This window comes from Ambystoma mexicanum, chromosome 4q (assembly GCF_040938575.1).
Source record: "Ambystoma mexicanum isolate Mex_15411 chromosome 4q, UKY_AmexF1_1, whole genome shotgun sequence".
Classification (NCBI taxonomy): domain Eukaryota; kingdom Metazoa; phylum Chordata; class Amphibia; order Caudata; family Ambystomatidae; genus Ambystoma; species Ambystoma mexicanum.
In genome coordinates this window covers 661,163,620-661,184,881 of record NC_090928.1, presented here as the reverse complement: position 1 = coordinate 661,184,881, position 21,262 = coordinate 661,163,620, and the positions used below count along the sequence as shown (strand labels likewise).

General features: G+C 45.3%; 1 protein-coding gene across 2 annotated transcripts in view; it reads right to left on the bottom strand.

The window, feature by feature from the left end:
• Nucleotides 1-5,334: 5,334 nt before the first annotated feature.
• Nucleotides 5,335-21,262, bottom strand: part of SPTBN1 (spectrin beta, non-erythrocytic 1) — a 964,524-nt gene continuing 948,596 nt past the window's right edge. For both annotated transcript variants that reach the window (XM_069608234.1, XM_069608235.1), the window contains 2 exons: nt 7,625-7,667; nt 5,335-6,646 (listed from right to left, as the gene is read on the bottom strand). In XM_069608234.1, the coding sequence (XP_069464335.1) occupies nt 6,431-6,646; nt 7,625-7,667 (259 nt within the window). In that variant the 3' untranslated portion in view covers nt 5,335-6,430. The remainder of the gene's footprint in view (nt 6,647-7,624; nt 7,668-21,262) is intronic.

The window sequence follows — 21,262 nt, the reverse complement described above, 5'->3', positions numbered from 1 at the left end:
GCCCTGCACGATTTTAAATTCTTCAACCTACTCATCTCTGCTAATCAAAGAATGTGAATTACTGTTCACTCGCATCACTCCTTTATTTACATGTTTGCACAGACTATGGTCATCCTAAGGCAGTAGGTGCTATACAAATATCAAACACCACAACGTTTACTCTAGTCTCCCTCCCCTGCCCACAAGTTTGGTTTAGATCGTACATAGAGGACATCCCTGAGGGAAGTGTTACTACAGCACACAGGGGTTTAAAGATGGTCTAGGTGTCCCCAGTCTACAGGCACCTGATAAAGTAGAGAAACCAGTAATGGGAAAATATCTGCTGGTCAAAGAAAGTAGCATAGACCAACTTTGAGCACACTAATTAGGGCACAAAAAACAGTTTCCTTCCCTTATTTGGTTTCAATTACCTTCACAAAATAACCTGCATCTAGTTAGAAGTCAGGTATTGCAGCCCCTGAAAAAGCAATGGGATCCTATGTGCCCCACTTGCACGCTACCCAGTTTTGTAGGGCCACAACATTCACTCTGATTTTTCCTGTTGGTTTTAATGGCCCTTTGACCTTATTTTCGTGGTCAGATCCACTCTACTGAAGTACCCCTTCAATCCTTTTGATTATGGTAGCACCAATGGCTCCTCGGACAGGGGAGCTTTTCAAGCACCCCATTTTGATCCAGGGTGATTACACCACCCTACACTTGTGTTGTGGAGTTGGCTGGTGGCAGCTATAATTTAGTTTTGGCTTCACTAGGGGTCCAGTATGGTGGCGACTGGGATACTAATGCATTTGTAAGCCCTACTCCATCCTTTTAACTGTGGAGACCATGAAGCAGACCAAAAATAACCATTGTGCAAACATGGGCCTATTATGATCCCAGCACTGTCTAATTTGGCTTAATATAACCTAGGCTGGTTTCCTGCCCCGTACTCCTCCAGTGTGAGTGGACCAGAATATCTGATGGGCTGGCCACCAAATTCCTTGTGCCTCTGGCCTGGTGGTTATTCGGATGGATGGCTCAGGCAAGCCCAAGAGTGAATGTGGTATGGTACGGTTTATTTATATAGCGCCTATACACAGGCAAGTGTTTCAAAGCGCTCGAGGAACACAGGGAAAAACAACAGTCGCTTGGAGCCCTTGAATTTCTGAGACGATAATGGTCTGCACAGGCAGATTAAGTGAATATGATACATTCAACAGTTTAGATACAGCAAATAGGCCTGATGGCGATTCTGCTGTTTTTCCAAGTGCACATTAAGTGGTGAAGACTAGGGAGAACAGACAGAACGATCTTCAGGCAGGGCTGTACACAGATTGTGCAAGTGCAGGAAGGGCAAGGGAGGGGCAGGGGAGAAAGTGCACCCAGTCGGAAGAGACTGTGTATCACATCCACAGATCTACGTGGAGACGGATAATTTGTCTGAGGCATTTGAAGGGATCGATGCATGCAAGACATAAAAAATGGATGGCATGCAATTAGCTGCAGCTTAACGCAGCTAAAACAGAAGTAATATTATTTAGATCAGAGAAAAAAAACAGTAATGAAGAAATAAATATAACACCGCAGATTCTGGGTGAAGACATTCCATTTTCAAATAAAGTGAAAAACCTTGGGTGTATCTGGCAAGAGAATCTGGCCAGCAAAGCCCAGGTAGGGGGCAAAGTAAAAGCAGTGTACTACTCCTTACGTATGCTTAGGAATGTACTCCCTTTTTTAGCACCTCAAGATCATTCTATGGTTGTAGGAGCTTTGGTAAATTCCTATCTCGACTATTGCAATAGTCTGATGACAGGGATCCCAGTTAAACAGATGACGAGTCTCCAGAGGGCCCACAATGTGGCAGTCAGGCTAATTGCCCACCTAGGAAAAAGGGAACACGTTTCTACATCTTGGAGAGCACTCCATTGGCTTATGGTGGTGTGTCTTATGTACAAATGTTTTTACAAACTCGCACCGATATCTGAATACCAGAATCCACCATTACCAGCCAACTAGAGACCTTCGGTCAGGAGATAAACTCTTGGTGGACGTCCCTCGGACTAAACGTACCTCAAAGGGCGACAGGAGGTTTTCTGTGTTTGGACCAAAGTTGTGGAACCAGCTACCTATAGGTATACGATCATGCACTTCATTGGAAGGCTTCAAGAAAGAACTTAAAACCTTCTTATTTAAATAATTCCAAGTATCAAGGGCGTATACAGTCCATCACAGCTAGTACTCGACTTTTAGTTAACAGCTGCACCCGAATGCAGTTTATTCTGCCTGGTGCGCGTAATAAATAACCAAATAGATAAATAGAGAGAGAAGTTCAAGGTTTTATTACAAGTGCAGTAGGGGCAGGGTGGTGCAGGGCCCTGAGGCAAGTGTGCAGAAAGGACTGGCATCCATGATATACCCTGTGCATTCATGATCTCAGCTGATTCTAACTTGAATTGCTGGTGGAGTGCCTAGAAGATTGGCTGATTTTTTAAATCCATGTTTGGCCATACTGGCTGGGAACCGGTTCCTGTGCCTTGGCTCTGGAGTCTTCTTTGGCTGCAGGACAACTTTCCGGGGCTACTGCTCATCCTCCTCTAGGCCCTCCTTGCTAGCTGGACTGGATTTCCCATGCTGGGATGGTTTCTGGACCATGCTTGTGTTGCCTCTGTGTGTTACCCTCGAGGTAGAGACCCTTTACCATTCAGAAGAGTGGTGGGTTGCAAATACTCCACCAATGCAGTGGAGTAACTTTGCTGAAAATGTTGGGGGGGGGGGGCATGACATCTGAAGAAAAGGTGCCCAAGCCAAATGAATGGGGCCAAAATGGTGTGCCATGAAAGTTGGGGGGGGGGGACAAACACCCCTGCGCCCCCTAAAATTGCACCCATGCAGGAGTGCTTCTTCCTGGGCCATACTGGGTTACACCTCCACCGTCGAAAACCTCAATGGGACAATTCTCTGATGGCTGGAAGTATCGTTTTGCCCCTCGAGCTGTCAAGATCCACTTGGATGGGTCTTCCATCCATGTGCCTTACATACTGTTGCTTCTACTTCTGGCTTGTCAACCTCCTAGAAAGGTGGATTCTTCTTCTTTTGTTTCTTCTGGGTCATTACTGAGCTGAGATGCAATGCCATGTTACTGGATGCGGACTCTTGCGCTGTGAAATAAGCCTAGTAATCACCAGATTTTCTTTTGCCATTTCTTAGTCACATTTCTCATAAGGTATCCCCTGGTGGTCAGTTACAGGCCTTCCTTCACGGACATTTGCTATTGGAATCCAGTGGGCTGAATCCTACTATCTTCTTTCCCTCTCTGGTTGGTTTGGTCTTGAACCTGGACCTAACACTCTTCAAGGGAGCCTCCTCCAGCATCCTCTAGGCAGAACAAGGACTTACCTAACTTTAGTCTATAACAGTCCTGTCCGGATTTGTCTGGTTTAATCCTAAGGGGACAATTCTACAACTTCAAAACTCCCCTTAAACTGACTTCGAAGGATACTTACCTGAATGTTCACAACTGTCATGGGTCCCTAGTACCAAAGACTGAAATATTAGCAATAACCCCAAATGTACTGCAGATTTAAATGTATTAAATGACCGCCCTGCACTCTTGCTATAGAAATGCACTAGAAAATGGTTTCTAACTGTGGTTACAGCGTGTAACATTTTCTAGGAGTGTGACGCGACCATGTCGATCAGGCAATGATAGTCTAACCTTGCCCTGAATTGTGGTGGTCCTGTAGGGCATGGGTAGTAGTGTTAAACCTTTTCTTCTCCCTCTAGGCACTATATTGAGTATATGGTTTACATATTTAGTATTAAGTTTACAACGTACTAGAGGTTGTGGGAATTGCTGTGACTTATATTTGCAGCATCTTTGGTCCCGATTGCGACTGTGTACATGTACTTCACTGTTGTCTAGGGTTCCCTTACGGCCAATATGCACACATTTACCAACAATTATAGGCCATACATTTAGATTAGGAGTGGGAAAGGCCTGTCTAGGTCTTTCATTGTTTTTATACATAAACTATGTTGTACTGTGTATGAGGTCTAGCCTAAAGTACTTATTTGCACTCATTGTTGCTCTATGTGTAATTCTAAAGAGTGTATATCATTCAGTATAACTGGGTAGTGTATTCTTTTGGAACATCTGTTTGGGACTATCTGTACCTATCCACCAGCCCCCGCCCCCTCACAAGTGAAGACAGAGTTCCCTGCCAAAGCTACCAATGGAGTGATTTTGGTCTACCTTTTGGTTGGAACATTGTTTACCCTTAGGATAGATGGTTTCACACCCCTCAGCCGAGGACTGTGGAGCAATCTCCACTACAGCTTCTTTTGCAATAAATGAGTCACCTACAGCAGGTATGATGATGCTGGACAAGATGTTTGTCAACAGAGACAAGATTCCAGAGAAACAGGTTAGAGAGATGGCCTAAAAGCCAACATCCTCTGTCAAAAACCTTTCAAATGATAAGTTCCTCCAAATCGATGTGGCCCTCAATTCCAGTATTTAGGTTCAAGGTGAAATTCGTGGAGATCTTGCAACCTATCCAGAGGTTAATATTCGCCCACATGATACAGCAATATACTCAAAGTGGAAAGATGAGAATCCACCATCGCTTAATGTGGCAAAAAGCCATCCATTTCATGAAGCGTGCAAAACGCATGACCTATAAAGACAGACGTTAAGAGAAGATTATAGAAAGCGTGCAAAGGCTCCAGATTTAAAACCTAATTAGAGAAAAGGCATCAGAGGATTAAGGTCACTGTTGGGTGGCCTATTTCATTTCATAAATAATTGTATTCTCCATCCATTGCCTAACTGAGCTGACACCAAATGCAGGCGGAGTAGAGTGTTTTACCCCCATTGTGGAGGATGAGTAGGTCTTAACATATCTAGATGGTGTCCCCCAACTAAAGAGGTCGGTCTATTCGGTCTCTTGATCTCATTGCCACAGAGTATGAGGTCTGTCCATTTCCTAGGATTTGATGATTTTGCCTGTATAACTTTTTTTCAACTTTGTTTAGGCAATGTTCCGATTAACAACTGGACCATAACAATCACTTATTAAGAAAAGTTAGCCATTTTAAAAAATGGTTTCTGATATGAAGACTGGTGCAAAGCCTTTCTAGTGACGTTACTTCATTGCAATTCTTTTTTTCTTATTACGTTTTTCCACGAAATGCTTCCTACTAGGCCACACTTTCTTTCCTGCCAAATGCTGTTATTGAGGGCAGCCTTTTAAAGTTACATTACGAAACAACACAGCCTTTCTGTTCTTTATAAGTACTTAATTCACAGTATTATATATAGCCTTCATAGAGCCACACAGAAAACGTACCAATGTATTTAGTTTTAAAAGCATTTAATGACATAGCATATATTTAACAGACAGGGTAGAAGTCTAGAGGTACACTTCCATACAACTGGAGCCAGTTCCAGAACTGCTCCGACTACTGGCCCAGTCTCCGAGAGGATTTCATTCCTAATAAATGTAATTTTTGATTGTGCAGTAAAATGAAAATCATTGCAATCGTTACAGTAACAGAAATGCTCACTATGTATCAAATAAGCAAGGTAATGTAGCAAAATTATAACACAGTGCTGTAGCTGACAAGCAAGTAACCATTTGCGTAACATTACTTTTTTTTCCAGTAAATGCTTTGTTCCCACTTTTACATTTAACATCAACGATTTTAAGGGTTTATTATACATCTAGTTGTATTATAGTTTGTACTAGAATTATCGTAAACTTACGTACAATATAATGTATTTCAGCAAAAAAAGTTTAAAATTACAAATTTAAAATCGTTATCCATATGTAAATCCTTCGTGTGCACCAAGGCTCGGCATTGCCACGTATGGTGCATACAAAGCTCTACACGGTGTGTTAGTAATGGTGCCAGTGTACAGATGAGTGGCCTGTAAAATTAACATGGCAGTGCACTCTGTTACAGGAAAGGTAAAACACGATCATTTTAATAAAAGGTTACGTCTGTGGCAGCAAAGTCTACGAGTTGATGTTTAGCTTAACAACCGTAAACAAGCTAAAGGTGAACAGGTCTGAAACTTTATACATTTGTCGGTAATGTGCACAGTAAATTGCTGCCTTGCATACCAAATGCACGCTATGTGTGGGTTGCTTCCAAGACAGCCTCACAAAATTGAGGATAGTTTAAATATTAAGTTCTAGTCTACATTAAACTTTTGTCTTTTTTTAAAAAAAAAAAATCTGGTGGTGCTCCCTCTCACACAGAAGCTGCCCAATGCACCTCACACCTTTCTATTCGCAGACTCTTTCTTGGAAACACTCTTATAAATAAAAGGCTTAAATCACACTGAGGAACATTAGGCACAGAGAGTAATGTATTGGTTCTGAGCTGGCATGCTGGAATTTTACTGAAAAAAGGTAAGAGAAGTGCAATGTGTGTTTCGAGACGTGGATCACTTCTTTTTGCCGAAAAGGCTGAACCTCTTTTCTTTGTCTTTTTCTTTGTCTTTCTCCCGCTTGCCCGGGCTGGACTCTGTGGTTACTGTCACACTGGCTGGCATTGTCTGTGCACGGCTGGTGGCTGGAGTGCTCTGTGTGCTTGTGGACACTTCTGTTTTGTCCGACGTGATTGCTGTTGTGATTGCCTGAATCCAGGAATTCATTTCCTCCTGCCAAAGAGCAGTAAAAGTGAAACATTTTGTTAAAGAAAAAAAACAGATACCACTAAGTTGGCCAATATTTTAAATTATTTTTAAACAATGTAGTCAATGAGTAAGAAGGCACAAGACCATGAATGGAAGAGAAATCAGAACATGAACCCAGGGAAAATGCACATCTCTTGCTAGTTCTGATAATCTACTTATGGGTGTGAACCCTGAAGTTGTATTGTTGACTCATACAGAATAAGTTAGGTAACTAGTAAGTACAAGTTGGTTGTGTTTAACACTAAAGTCCATAAAATGCAAGCAGACATCTTTAGTTGTATTTTATTCATTCTGAATCTGATGGCTACTAGGTGGTGCTCTGCATACATGGGCCTTTGGGCGGAAATGGCCAATTCTACTCTAAACATTGCAGGTAGAAAGGTTTCTTCTTGCTATTTCAAACCTCACCATGGTGATGGATTAATTTGTGAACATGCTCCAATCACAAGGATCTCGACCTATGCCACTCACAATCCCCAATAATGATACAAATGCATCTGTGGTTGGTTGTATCTGGGAGATGCCAGTCTTGGGTTGATAAAGCTATGTATGAAATAGCAGTGCTCTATAAGACAATTTTCTCATATGGAGCATAGAAAAAAGTTGTCCTGGTAATTTGCATACCCATAGTGCACTGCTGTGTGGCTCAGATTTGAAGGTGACATTTCCAGGGATGGTTACTATGGGGCACTTTGTAGCTGAAATGCCCTATTCCACTTTCCCCATGAATGAACAGAGCCAGATAGCAATGCAGGAAGTAGGATGGTGGATCCTGCATTTGGCAAGCACTGTGCTCGATGTCACCTTATCTAGTGGAAAGATTCACTATTAACTGTTAAGTGGATAGAGATGCCATAACCCTTTTGCTTCACTTGATGGGACACATGGTGTATGCTATCCCTGAAGGTCAACAGTGCTGTTAACATGGGGCAGGATACTTACATCGTCTTTGGCTTGGAAAAGGTACTCATTGCCATCCAACAATCTGCAAAAAGAAAAACAGTTGGAACAAAACATTTTTGCGGCTATATAGCAGAACAGTCTCATGAGAAATATGTGTTTTTGTATATATGTACACTTTACAAAACCAGCTAACGTGCACATTACATTCAATATTTATGCTTACAATATTTTATTTTAGCATTATCATTGTTAATATCTATCAAAATAAGTGACTGCAAACATTACCCACCCTAAATAACTCATGCATTGTAACTCCACCAATTCACCTACTAACCCAGACTTTCTGTGAACAGATATGCTTGTTCTGCAGGAAAGTGAATTTTTTAAGAGCTTGTGCAACTGGGTGCATTAAAAACATGATGTTGCTTTTCAAGGAATACTCCATGAGTGCACATCTGTACATATACCTCATGAATCAGAATGCCTTTGATGCTGTGTCCCAGCCCCCAATAAGTTTAAGACTTTTCTGCGCATAAGTATAGTAGTCTAAGGCAAAGTGCATAGGTGGGAGATTGTATCTGATGGTGTAAGAACCTTTTTATGGAGCAAATACCCTGGCTGTTGTATCCCCCCCCCGTTCTCTTCTATGAATGCACACTATAGCAGAATGCTAAGCAGTATCTCGGGGGGGGGGGGATGGTGGTTGACTGGGAGAGGGAGATTGGGGGGGCCAGTGACTAAAGTAGTCCTAAAAATCAGCTTAGGCATGAAAAGAATCTGCCCTGGAGCCGAAGCAACACAGAAGTGATTATAGAAACGAAGACAGTGTGAAGTCTGGAGAAGTTCACAGTGCTAAAGACATGAAATCCAAACGGAGTGGCTGGGTGGAATTATTTTGTCTAATGCCTGGTCTGATCATTCTGTGTGTTGCCCTGTTCCACGGATTTAGTTTAGTCGGACAGCTCCGTTCATCTGGCACTGTGCCTGTGTTCACCTAAACGTAGGATTAATGTTCTGGAAGATAGTTGTTGAAGATATCATGTTTGGAATTGTGTGATCTTTATTGTTAAAGCCAATAAAAAGTACAAAACTCTACAATAGGCACAAATCTAATGATACAAGTAGTGCTGGTCTTCCACCAAACAGAAGACCAAGCACCTTCAGAGGCAGTTTACGTGCCATCTAGTAACATTCATCAACACACCTAACTAGCCAATAGGCTCTACACTAGTGCAGTTCTTTGACGATCATAGTTGTGACAGAATCATCTCTGCGGGACAACTACACGCCTATTATCAGTAGGCATGTTTCTTTAATGTTAAATGTTTCTCTTATAGGGAGAAAGCTATGGTAATTTGAGATTTGGAAACAAAAAAAAATAGCTCTACTCCGCAGAGCCTCTTAACAGTCCCCCAGGAACACCAACTCATCTCTTCTTTATGTCCAATTCTCATCTTACACTTCGCTGTACCAATCCCTTCTTTGCAGAAAATACACATGTATTATCAGTGGGTCATCAGCAGGACGACATGTATTGCGCTTGACAATTTCTAAACTCCTAGTCTCCTGCCAATCACAATACGCTTTTCAATATGTTAACTGGCATCGTTCACAAAGCTGGTGGCACTTTTTTACTTATATATGCTTTTTTTTCGGCTGGGGATGGCGACATCCCATGAGCCCCAATCTACATAGACTGGCCACGTAGCTTTGGTGTTTACTACCATGCCTTAAACACCGTTAGGACTGATTTTCTATACTCTAACCTGGGGGACAGATGTATAGAAGGCCAACCTATATTGTGACAGGGACAACTCTGGGAGCTGTAGCCAAACCAGTTCAAGGTAGCAGTGACAAGAGGTCTAGGCTAAATCTCAAGAGGTGGTGAGCTTCTAAAAGCATCCACAATGAGTACACACAATGGGAGTCACAAATTACACTTAGACAGTATGTATAAAAATAGTTATTTATTTATGGCCCAATATCACTATGAAAAATGACTACTAACAGGTAGAAGTATCACACAACACTAAGAATGGAATGACAATGCATTACTGGAATGACAAAGCAGATACAACCATCAGAAATGCTTTTACGGTAAGTAATGCATTGTCTTCTGATGTTTGTTAATCTGCTTAGAATCACATGCTGTGCATAGACTAGCGAGCAGTACCCGGAGTTGGCGGTGGGTTATGAGAAGGAACAGTAGAGAAAAGATGTCTTAATACTGCCTGTCCCACCTGTGAGTCAGATCTTGAGTGTGCATCTAGACAGTAGTGTTTTGTAAAGGTGTGCACAGAACTCCAGGTAGCCGCTTTGCATATGGACTCAAGGGGAACATTTGCAATGAATGCTATGGACGCCCCCGTACCTCGAGTAGAGTGTGCTCTTGGCTTAAAGGGCAGTTCTCTCTTAGCAAGAGTATAGCAGAGAGTGATGCATTGAACAATCCATCTAGAAATAGTGGACTTTGAAACTGCATCCCCTTCTCTTCCTGCTGCCACCGAGACGAAGAACTGATTAGTCTTCCTCAGTGGTCTGGTTCTTTCCATGTAGAACATGACCGCTCTGCGCACATCTAGTGTGTGCAGGCTTTTTTCTCCCAAGTTGGAAGGATTTTGAAAGAACGTTGGTAGTTCTATAGACTGGTTTACGTGGAATTTCGAGATGAATTTCGGAGCAAACCTTGGGTGCGTGCGTAGAACCACCTTATCTCTGAACTGTAACGAAGGGGTCTAGAACAGAAAGAGCCTGTAGTTCACTTACTCTCCTAATGGAGGTGATAGCTATTAGAAAAGCAGTCTTAAGAGTGAGGTGTTTAAGAGATGCTTTGTGCATGGGTTCAAATGGTGAGCCCATGAGTCTGGTAAGTACCACGTTAAGGTCCCATCCGGGAGCTGGGTCAGCTATCGGGGGGTGTATTCTCTTTACTCCCTCCATGAAGGCCTTTATAACAGGGATCTTCCATCACGACACTTTGAGTTGGGAAGTGGTGTATGCAGAAAGTGCCGCTAGGTGGACTTTAATGGAATTGAACACTAGACCCGAGTCCAATAAATGGGTCAGGTATAGAACAATATGTGTGGGAGAGCAGTCAATCGGGTTGATGCTCTTTCCTCTGCACCAGATGACAAATCTCTTCCACTTGCTAGAATAGCAGTGGCGAGTGTTAGGTTTTATGGCTTCCCTGAGGATGTCCATGCATCTCTGTGGGAGCTGTAGATGTCCAAATTCTATGATCTCAGGAGCCAGGCTGCTAAGTTCATGTTCTGGGGGCATGGATGCAGAGTCCTGCCCTTGTCTTGTGACAGCATGTTGTACGGGCAGGGGAGTTTCACTGGGGGGGCTAGAGACATCTCCATCAAGTGAGCGAACCATGGCTGTCGGGCCCACATTGGGGCCACCAGTATCATTGTCACTTGTTCCTGGTGCATCTTGTGCACCACCTTGTTGAGAAGGGGAGTCGGGGGAAAAGCGTAAACAAATTTCCCTGACCATTGAATCGACAGACCGTTCCCCTTGGATTGGTTCTGGGGGTACCTGGAGGCGTAACTTTGGCATTGTGAGTTCTCCAGGGTTGCGAACAGGTCTATTTCTGGGAATCCCCATTGCGTGAAGTCGTCGAAGACGATGTCTTCGTGCAGTCGCCATTCGTACTCTTCGGGCAGGGGGAAATCTCTGCTGAGTTTGTCTGCCAGCAGATTGAGTTCCCCTGGTACATGTTGTGACAGTGGGAACATGTTTAGTTTGAGAGCCCACTTCCATATATTTTGGGCCAGTTTGGAGAGTCCTGGAGAGTGGGTGCCCCCCTGCTTGTTGATGTAGTACATGGCTGTGGTGCTGTCTGTAAGGACCATCACTGTCTTGCCTTGTAGGTGCTCCTGGAAGGCTTTTAGCGCCTTGAACACAGCTAGTAGCTCCAGTAGATTTATGTGTTTGGATGCTACGTTCGGAGTCCACACTCCGTGAGCAGTCTGATGGGATAGGTGAGCCCCTCATCCTGTGAGGGATGCGTCTGTGGTTAAGAGTGGCTTCCGCCGCGGGTGTGGCAAAGGGTTTCCCTCTTACCAGGTTTTCCTTTGTCCACCACCGTAGCGAGAGAACCAAGGCCTGCGAGACCACCACTAGATCGTCCCATAGTAAGCTGGCTTGACACCACTGGCTGTTGAGCCACTCTTGCATTGGGCGCATGCGCAGGCGCGCGTGAGGTACCAAATAAATACACAACGCCATCATTCCTAGCAAGCGCATTGCTTTGCGTACCGTCACCTCTCGACCGGCCACATATTGAGGGATCTGAAACAGCATGTTTTGGACCCTCTCGTTGGAGGGGAAGACGAGGCCGTCCTTTGTTTGAATTAGAGCCCCTAGGAATTGTTTGATCTGGCTGGGGTCTAGGCTGGACTTCTTTTCGTTGATGGAGAAGCCCAGCTGGAACAAAAGGTCTACAGTCTTTTGGGTATTGGAGAAGCATGTTTCGTAAGAATCCCCTGTTATGAGCCAGTCGTCGAGGTAAGGGTAAACTGGGATGGACAACCTGCGCAGGTGGGCCACTGCCAGTACCTTCGTGAATACCCTTGGTGCAGATGCTATGCCGAAGGGTAGCACTCTGAACTGGTAGTGTTTGCCCTCTATCATGAACCTGAGGTATTTTCTGTGCGCTGGCAACATTAAAATATGAAAGTATGCATCTTTCATGTCTAGTGTTGTCATCTCTAAGTAATCTCCTTGTGATAGCAGGTTGATCACTTCCTGTAAGGTCACCATACGAAACTTCTGGGGTTTGACAAACTTGTTCGCTGGGCGCAGATCTAATACAGGGCGCATGGTTAGATCCTTTTTGGGTACAAGGAAGTACACTGAATAAATACCTTCCGTTACCTGAGATAGAGGCACGACCTCTATGGCTCCTTTTTCCAGGAGTTGTTCTACTTCTTGGAGAAGGATGGCAGGTGTTCTGGTGTCATGCGTCGTCCTCTCGGGGGTCTGTATGTTGGGCAACCGTTGAATTCGATGCAGTATCCGTGGGCTACGGTGGAAAGTACCCAGCGGTCTGACGTTATTCCCTCCCATGCTGGAAGAAAGGATGTTAGCCGGCCCCGACCGGTGTTGCATGGGAGGGGACGCGAATCTTCGCATCACTTGGTGTTGTTGGGGGCTTGGGAGCCTCTGGGGGTGGACCCCCGACCTCTCCCTTTGCCACGGCGCTGGCCTCTTTGGCTGTACTGCCCACTATTGGTCTGGTAATTGGTGGCAGGGTACTGTTGCTGCTGATTCTGTTGTTGGCGTTGACCACGAAAAAAGCGTTTGTTGCCATAGCCGCGTCTGGTAGTGGGCTTAGAGATCTGGTCAAGAGTTTTGATAGTATCAAACTCTTTTTTAGCCATCTCCAGAGCCTCATCCACCGCTTTCCCGAAGAGGTTTGAGTCTTCAATAGGTTTATTTATTAAAGACGCCTGTGTCTCCGGTTTGAACCCTGAGTTACGCAGCCATACATGGCGTTTTAGGAGTATTCCCTGAACCAGGGAACGTCCCGCTGTCTCTGCAGCATCCAGAGAGTTCTTCACAATGCTCTGGTTGACCTGGGTTCCTTCGACAATAGTTGATAGCAGGTGTGTCCGTAGCGGTTCCGGCGCTTCTTCAGCGTCTTTGCGCAGTTTGGCCCACTGCGCGTCCGCGTAGCTAGCTAGCAAGGAATTGTTGTTCGCAATTCTTGCAGAAAAGGCAGCCGAGGATGTGACTCTCTTTCCAAGGGCATATAATCTCTTGCCCTCCTTGTCAGGTGGTGCCTCGCTGGTGGACAGCGGCACCCCTGCCCTCTTCCTTGTATTGGTTACTACAAGGGAGTCAGGGATAGAATGTCACCTGATGTACAGCCGGTCTGAGGGCGAAGGAGTGAAAAGTTTTTCAATTCTTGGATTAACTCCTCTGATTAGTGCGGGCGTGGATAGCGAAGGGATGATTCTTCTCTTCACTGAAGCGAGGAGGGGAATGGTCTGGCTGACCGGGGGTTTCTCCTTAATTACTCTTTCCACAAAGTCTATTTCAGGAGAGATCTCCCCAGTGTCCAGTTCGAAATGTGCTGCTGCGCTGCGCAACAGGGCATTGAATGTGGGCTGATCGTCTATGGGAGACGTGTTCCTAACAGGTGAATTGTCAGGAGGATTTAGGTTCAGGACATCAGTGTCCGAATATACTGATGGGGATTTGCCAGGGATGTGAAGGCCCTTCTTCAGGATTTTCTCCGAAGCCTTCTCCTACCATGTCTGGGCTGTCTTCCAGACCTTCCTCCTGGTTCTGTCCCTCTTCATCATCCACAAATTCATCCTCCTCCTCCAAGTATTGTTCCTCACCAGTGAGGTCATACACATTATGGAAATCTGAGGCTGTGTCCTGCTGGGAGGGATTGAATAGTCTCGGATATTTAGCCCTGGGGTCCTCCTGAGGCCCTTCTCTTGTTCTCTTGGGAGTGGGAGGGTTCTGGGTCTTCATAAACCTCTCCATTCTCTCCATGCAGAGATGGAGCCTTTCCATGGTCTCATGGGGTACCCCTGAGCGGTCTAGCGGGGGAAAATTAGTGTCTTCCGCCTGAAAACGGCTCGACCTCTCCCATAACGTCGAGGAAAGTGTCCCGTCGCCTTCAGAAAAGCCTTCCGGTGTGCTGGGGGTCCCCCCCGACTGAAGGGGGTAGTCCCCGTCTTTCTTCGGGCTTTTTCGGCGTGTCTTTCGACCTTTGCGTAGCGCTCGACGTGTCTTTCGGCGTACGCTTCTGGGCGTCGGCTACAACGATCCTCGCCAAGCTCTCTGCGACTCGTTTGTCAGAGGAGGGCTGTGGTTTCGACGTTACGGGTGTCGATCGTTCTACGGCGGCGTGCGCTCTCTGCTGGTGCGCGCCGGCCGATGGTTTGGGGGCGGCGCCCTTATTTGCCGAAAGCCCAGTCGCTGGTCGCGGCTGCGAGAGGGGCTTCGAACCTGAACGGTCCGAGGAGGCCGCCGGTGGAACCTGCGTCTCCTTGGGCGCTGATGCTTTCTTCGTCTTCGACGAAGAAGAGCAGTGGGTTGTGTGCTTATGTGTGGTATCGTGTGCGTCAGTGTCACCGGGGTGTTCTTCCCCATAAGCAGGGCGTGAGCCGAGCCCGTCGGGGCCGGGGACAGACTACGAAGAGCGCGAGCGCTCTTTAGAGGGGTCTACGACTTCCGTAGCGGAGGTCGTGTTATCACGTTCCTCGTCACTGTCGGTGGTAGCAGCGGCGGGTGAGGAATCGGCCTTCGACATAGCGTAGGCCGCCCACCTCTTGACCCTACGGTCTTTTAGAGTCTTTGGCTTAAGAAGCCGACAAGCCGTGCAACCCTCCTCCTTGTGATTGAGGGGCAAGCAGCGGTTACACCGTGAATGCTTGTCCTTCCAAGTGAACTTGCCCTTGCAACGCGGGCAAAACCTAAAGGGTGTCCTCTCCATAGCTGAGGCAGTAAATCGTGATAACGACCCCAAGGGAAAGGAAGGGGAAAAGGAAAGGCATTCTCAGAAAGGAAACGGATGTCCCCCGACCCCACTCTCCCTACTGTATTTGGTCTGCGAGGCCAAGCCACGTGTTCGGCGACGCCGAAGGATCTCCTCCGCTCGTCCCCTCCGTCGATGATCTTGCTCGGCGGAGAAACAGCTTCACAACTGCGTCGAGGGAGGGATCTATGTGTTATATATGAATAGGAAAGCGACCAAAGGTCTAGGAGATGAAATCTGCAATGTCTCTCGAGGAGCTCCGCGTAAAGGCGACCAGTAGCTGGGCGGAAAAAAACAATCTGAGGGACCTCGACGCGTGAGGGATTGTGGGTACAACGCACGTCACTATAGGGATAGTGTTTCAGACACGCCTTGTCGACGTCCCCTTTTCGACTACGAAAAACAAAATGCAATACTCCGCAGTGACCACTGGATGTCGGACCTATGCACAGCATGTGATTCTAAGCAGATTAACAAACATCAGAAACATATATACAGTCACTAGAGTAAGGCATAATACAGATCAAACCCCTGTAAAGGAAAGTGTAGATTAGTTTATGCACTACAGGTCCATAGAGAATTAACCCTAACTTCAAAGGTCCTTCCCCTGTCTGGGGCCTTATGCCAAAAGTTCAGGAAAAGTTCTGACACAGTTTGTAACGCTGGAAAAACTGAAGGTAGGCTCATTGCGGACCAATGAACGATTCCAAGGGTTAAAGGACAAGTTATTCTAACTAACCAAAGTGTCCCCAACTTTCGTAAGGCTTGCGTGAGCAAGCAATGGAAAAGCCAAAGTATTGGAAAAGTTTTATAAAAGTTAGCAAAACTTTTAAAGGGAGTTTATGGGCAGGTAAGAACCACTGTAACTCGCCCCCTCGTACTCTGATTATTCACAGGACTTGGCTGGTTAATGGAAGAAGGTCAGAGGTCCCTTTTCCCCCCAGTCAGGCTCAGTCCTTGATTTGCAGGGGTTGCAGATTCAAGCAGATCTACAGTCAGTGTCTTTGGCTGGTGCTAGGACTCTTGGTGGCAGAAAAACTTGATGCAAGACCCCTCTTAGGACTGGACTCGAGTCAGGTAAGCTGTTTTGGACAACTGGCACTGCAGCACTGCGACACAAAGGGTCTCACTTGTCGTGGTCGGAATTTCTCTCCTATCTCGGGTCCCCTTGATGCTAAGACTCTGAAATCTCGCTGAGGTAAATCTTGTTGGACAAGCTGAGGACACCCCTGCCCCCCACTCCCCCAAGTTCCAGGCCTCAATGCAGAACGGCGACATCAGCATCACGGTAGCCAAACTCAGAGCCGATCAGTCACAGGGCAGTCCAGGGGCACTTCCGAAGGCTCTTCCTCGCAGGGGACCGAGCAGACGTCAATAATGGATGTTCCATCCACTCCAAGGGTCGCAGCTCCCTCGCAGGACTGCTGAAGATTGACAGCAAGACAGGGCTCTTCCAGGACAGCAGCAGAAGTTGGTCGCCAGGCCTCCTTCAGATGGGTCTCTGGTCTCCTCACGGGTCTCACAGCTGGACAGGAGTCTTGGCTCCTTCAGGTTACTCCATGATCTGTCTCGAGTGGGTTCAGGGGTCCTCCTCTTATCTCAAAAGCAAGGCAAGAGCAGAAACTCCCAGCAGAACTAGCCTCACACACACCCCAGCAGTGGTCAAATCAGGACCACTGGCGGGAACACTCATGCATTTATTTATTGATCTGATTGTATCACACCGGTCGCCCACAGGCATCAGGGCGCCACACAGAAACACTAAACAGTATAGACATAAAATGACAGGGCAACTGGCAAACCAAGTGAACAGAGCAATTAAATTAGGTGGTTTCAGTATCCTATTTATTTGTAAAGATGAGTTTTCAGTTTTTTTCAAAAAGCTTGAGAGGTTGGAATCTAATCTCAGATTTAGAGGAAGATTGTTCCATTTGCCAGTGGCTACTATTTGGCCCGTTGTTTCCAATCCGAGAGTTCGGCCTGACATGTATCGGAAAATTTTGGATTTAAGGTAGACTGGGGCTTGCCCATGAATACACGTGTGGACCAGTGTCATTGCCGCGATCGATGAGGTCGAATGCTGCGCTTAAGCCGATAAGAATGAGGTGGCCAGTCTTTCCTTTGTCTACTATGTTCAGCATGTGTGTCTGCAGATCTAGCACAGCGGTCTCCGTGCTATGTGCTATGTGCTACACGGAATCCAGATTGCTGGTGGTGCAGAATCTCGTTTTCCTCTACATGAGCCTGCAGTTGGCGGGTGGCCACCTTGTCCATCACATTGAGGACAAAGTTGCAGTTAGTTATAGGTCTTAAGTTGCTCGGGTCTCTGTGGTCCAAGTTAGATTTCTTCACCAAGGGGGCGACGGTCTTAATGCTAGATGGGACTTCATTGTCCCGGAATGAAGCATTTATTATCCTTGTAAGCAATGCAGCGAAAATATCCGGGTTGTCCAAAATCATTTTTGGCGGCAGAATATTCTCTGCACAAGCTGATGGTTTCATTGTGGCAAGGATTTTCAGACTATCTTCCACAGAAATATCTTGAAAATGAAAGATTTTAGAATGGTTAGATGTTACTGTAGCAGGTGGCTGAGCGAATATCGGCTCAGATATTTGGGCACTTGAGATCTGTTCGCGAGCTTTTCCAATCTTGTTAAAAAATGCTGCCTGGGCTTTGTTACAGTCTTCCTGAGAAGGTGTAAAAGTAGTATTTATGGAGGTAGGCTTTTCGAGTGATTTTAATATATCGACAAGTTTACTAGTCGCATTAGTTGCTGATTGAATTTGATAATTAATAACATTTTTCAATGCGAGAAGAATGCCTTCCCTATAGGCTTTTTCGGATTCTTTCCATCTATCTTTATTTGTTAAGGTTCTTTCAGCCAACTCCTTTCCCTTTCTTTTTTTTAGCATTACTAAATCCGAATTGAACCATTTTTTGTGCTTATTTTTGGTTCTAATAATTGCAGATGTTAAAGGTGCTTTAGTGTCAACTACCACCTTCAGATGGTGAGATAAATGTTACGGTAAGGCCTCGCATGTGTCATCTTCATCACGTGTCATCTTCCTTGTGTTCAGCCAACATTTCATTGATACACATTTCAAGATGTGCCCTTTATATTTTCTTGTAGTTGCGGCTTGAAATCCTCTTAGGCTCATTGGGGCTATCCTGATTGGGGTGCAGAGGAGTCAAATTAAAATGGTCTGTTCAAATACAAGGTACTGTGCTATAGTTACTTGTTTCCAAGTTATGGGTACCTACCCAGTCTAGCTAGTGCCCATTGGTCATGGTCAGGTCAGAATTCGTGACCTGGAAATGAATGTTATTTAGTGCTTTCTCAAGACTTATAGCTTCCTTATCTTTTGCGTTCCCTCTTCATCGATTAAAATCTCCCATTACCAAAGTGGCAGTGTTTGGGTCTTGGAGCAAATTGAGTTGCTGAGTTAATTTGAGTGACGGGCCATGTTTGGTCAAGCCACAGTTAGTAACCAAACGCTGTAAACGCAGTAAGGCTAAAAATGAAAAGCACCAACACATTTGAAAAAGTCACTGCTGCCACCAGCTTGTCCATTTAGCACAACTAGAGTAACAAAATATCCCCATAGTGTTAGTCTAGGGCAAAAACAAAAGTGTACCCCATTGTATTGCATTGTAAGATGCATTGCACAATGATAAAAGTTACCACAAGTGATAACACGTTCCTAAAAGTAGTAACTAAGTAACAAGACTAAGGGAAACAATGTTTCCCAGTACTGAAAGCCCGAAGGACATGTCCTTTTTCCAAAACAGATGAGCAAAAGCCAGTATAGTGAAGCTTAAGGCTTCACTGCACTGTAAAATGTACAGGTAGGGATAAAAAATAAAAACAAGTTTGGGGGTCCATAAAAATTGAAGGAAAGCTGCAGTAAAGAGAAATCTTTCCTAACAAACACTACACATTTCATCTCAGAATCGGACTGTAAAACCGAAATCGAGGGTTAGAATTTGAGTGGAGCTGGGAGTTATTTAGCTCCTGTTTGTAGCCTAGAAAAGCATGTTAGCTTGACAGTGTTAGGACAGTTTTTCTGAAGTCACAAACCATTCAACAGAGACAGTACAAGACTCCACTCTTAGTACAAGGCTTTACCACATGAGCATATGGTAGCGTTGACAGAGCAGCCAGGCTTATCATAGGAGGGAGAGCGGGCTGAAGGAAGATACAAATAACTTTTAGTATACCAAGGGTTCAACAGAAACACTTACAACCAGATGTTTTTATAAAAAATTAAGGTTTAATATAAATACAGTGGGCAGGGTGGGCGCATGTGATTCTAAACAGATAGAATAATCAGAAATGCTATTACGGTGAGTAATGCATGCCTTCTGATGCTTGTTAATCTGCTTAGAATCGCATGCTGTGCATAGACTAGCGAGCAGTACCCCGAGTTGGAGGTGGGTTATGAGAAGGAACAGTAGTGAAAAGATGTCTTAATACTGCTTGTCCCACCTCAGAATTCGATCTAGAATGAGTGTCTAGGCAATAGTGTTTTGTAAAGGTGTGTACAGAACTTCAAGTTGCCGCTTTGCAAATGGACTCAAGGGGAACATTTGCAATGAATGCTATGGAAACCCCATAATTCTCTAGTGACACCTTCTCCCAATATTTATCTATTTCTTTTTTAAAAATTCTCTCTAATTTGATGAATTTGTAACGTAAATCTTCTCTTAGTTGCTAAATTCGAGAAGGCATATGACACTAGAGTATTATGTCCAGAATGACCGGGTACCGAGAGGTTTGAGGATACTTATATTTCCCAATTTCAGCAATGATCAAGATAAAGATTTAGCTGAGGCCTGCGAGGCTAATTTGAGCAACAGTTCAATGAAAATGATGAACTTACTGATAGAACACGCAACAAGAACACACAAGAGAGCAGTGGAAGGAATTGAAGCAATCAAAAAAGAAATGACGGCAATGCAAGCGAATGAAGCGACTAAAAATTATGAGAAAATGTATGAACTATTACAAGTATACCAGGATGAAGTGAAGATAAGGAAACTAAGGAAATGCTATTGTGATGAACGTGATTACAAAGAAGACAGGGTATATACCTTTCAAACTAAATATGATAGGAGTATGAAACCTTCTTCCAAGAACTCGACACCGAATACACCATTGGCCAGCTCGGATGCTGACTCGGAACAAAAGAATCAAGAATTGGACAGTAGGAGTACAAATGATCAAGGAGGATAAATGAATCAAATCAAGCGTTACAAAAAAATTAAAGCACAATCAATACCTAATGGCACAGAGTCCTGGAGTTTTCCTCTAATGTTAAGAATTCCACACAGTACCCGTGGGCGACCGTCTTTAGAACCCACTGGTCTGATGTAATTCCCACCCATGTCAAAAGGAAAGATGTTAAGCGCCCCCCCGACCGGGGTGACATGGGAGGGGACCTGAATCCGTAGGTCATTTCTGACCAGAAGCTGTGGCTACCCTGGAGTTGGTGCCTCTGCCTCTACCCTTCCCGCGCCGCTAACCCCAAGGTGGATAGTTGGCAGGGGTGCTGGATGCTTGCCCCGAGTTCCAGTTGTTTCCCGTAGGGTACATGTTCTGTGAGGAATGGGATTGGCCTCGAAAGGACCGGCGGAAACTGCTTCCCATCTCGGGGGAGGGCTTTTGAGTGATTTGTTGGAGACTTAAGAGTCTCATGCTCTTTTTTGGCAGTCTCTAGAGCCTTGTAGACTGCTTTACCAAAGAGGTTTGATTCCTCAATAGGTTTATTTAGAAGGGCTGCCTGGGTCTCCGGCTTGAAGCCCAGGTTTCGGAGCCAAGCATGCTGTTTGAGCAGGGTGCCCTGAGCTAGGGACCTTCCTGCCGTCTCTGCAGTATCCAGGGTGTTTTTTAAATAAATTTTGATTGACCTGCCTGCCCTCAGCTACGATAGCGAGTAATTTGTTTCTTGCGGGTTCGGGCACTTCCTGGACACCTTCTTGCATCAGGTTCCACTGTGCATCACCAGAACTAGCAAGCAACGTAGTGTTGTTTGCTATGTGCGTGGTAAAAGCAGCTGTCGTGGTAATTCGCTTACCCAAGGCATACAGTCTTTTCAACTCCTTATCGGGAGGTGACTCTCCCATAACAAGGGGTACTCCAGCCCGTTTCCAGGTGGTGGTAACCACTACGGAATCG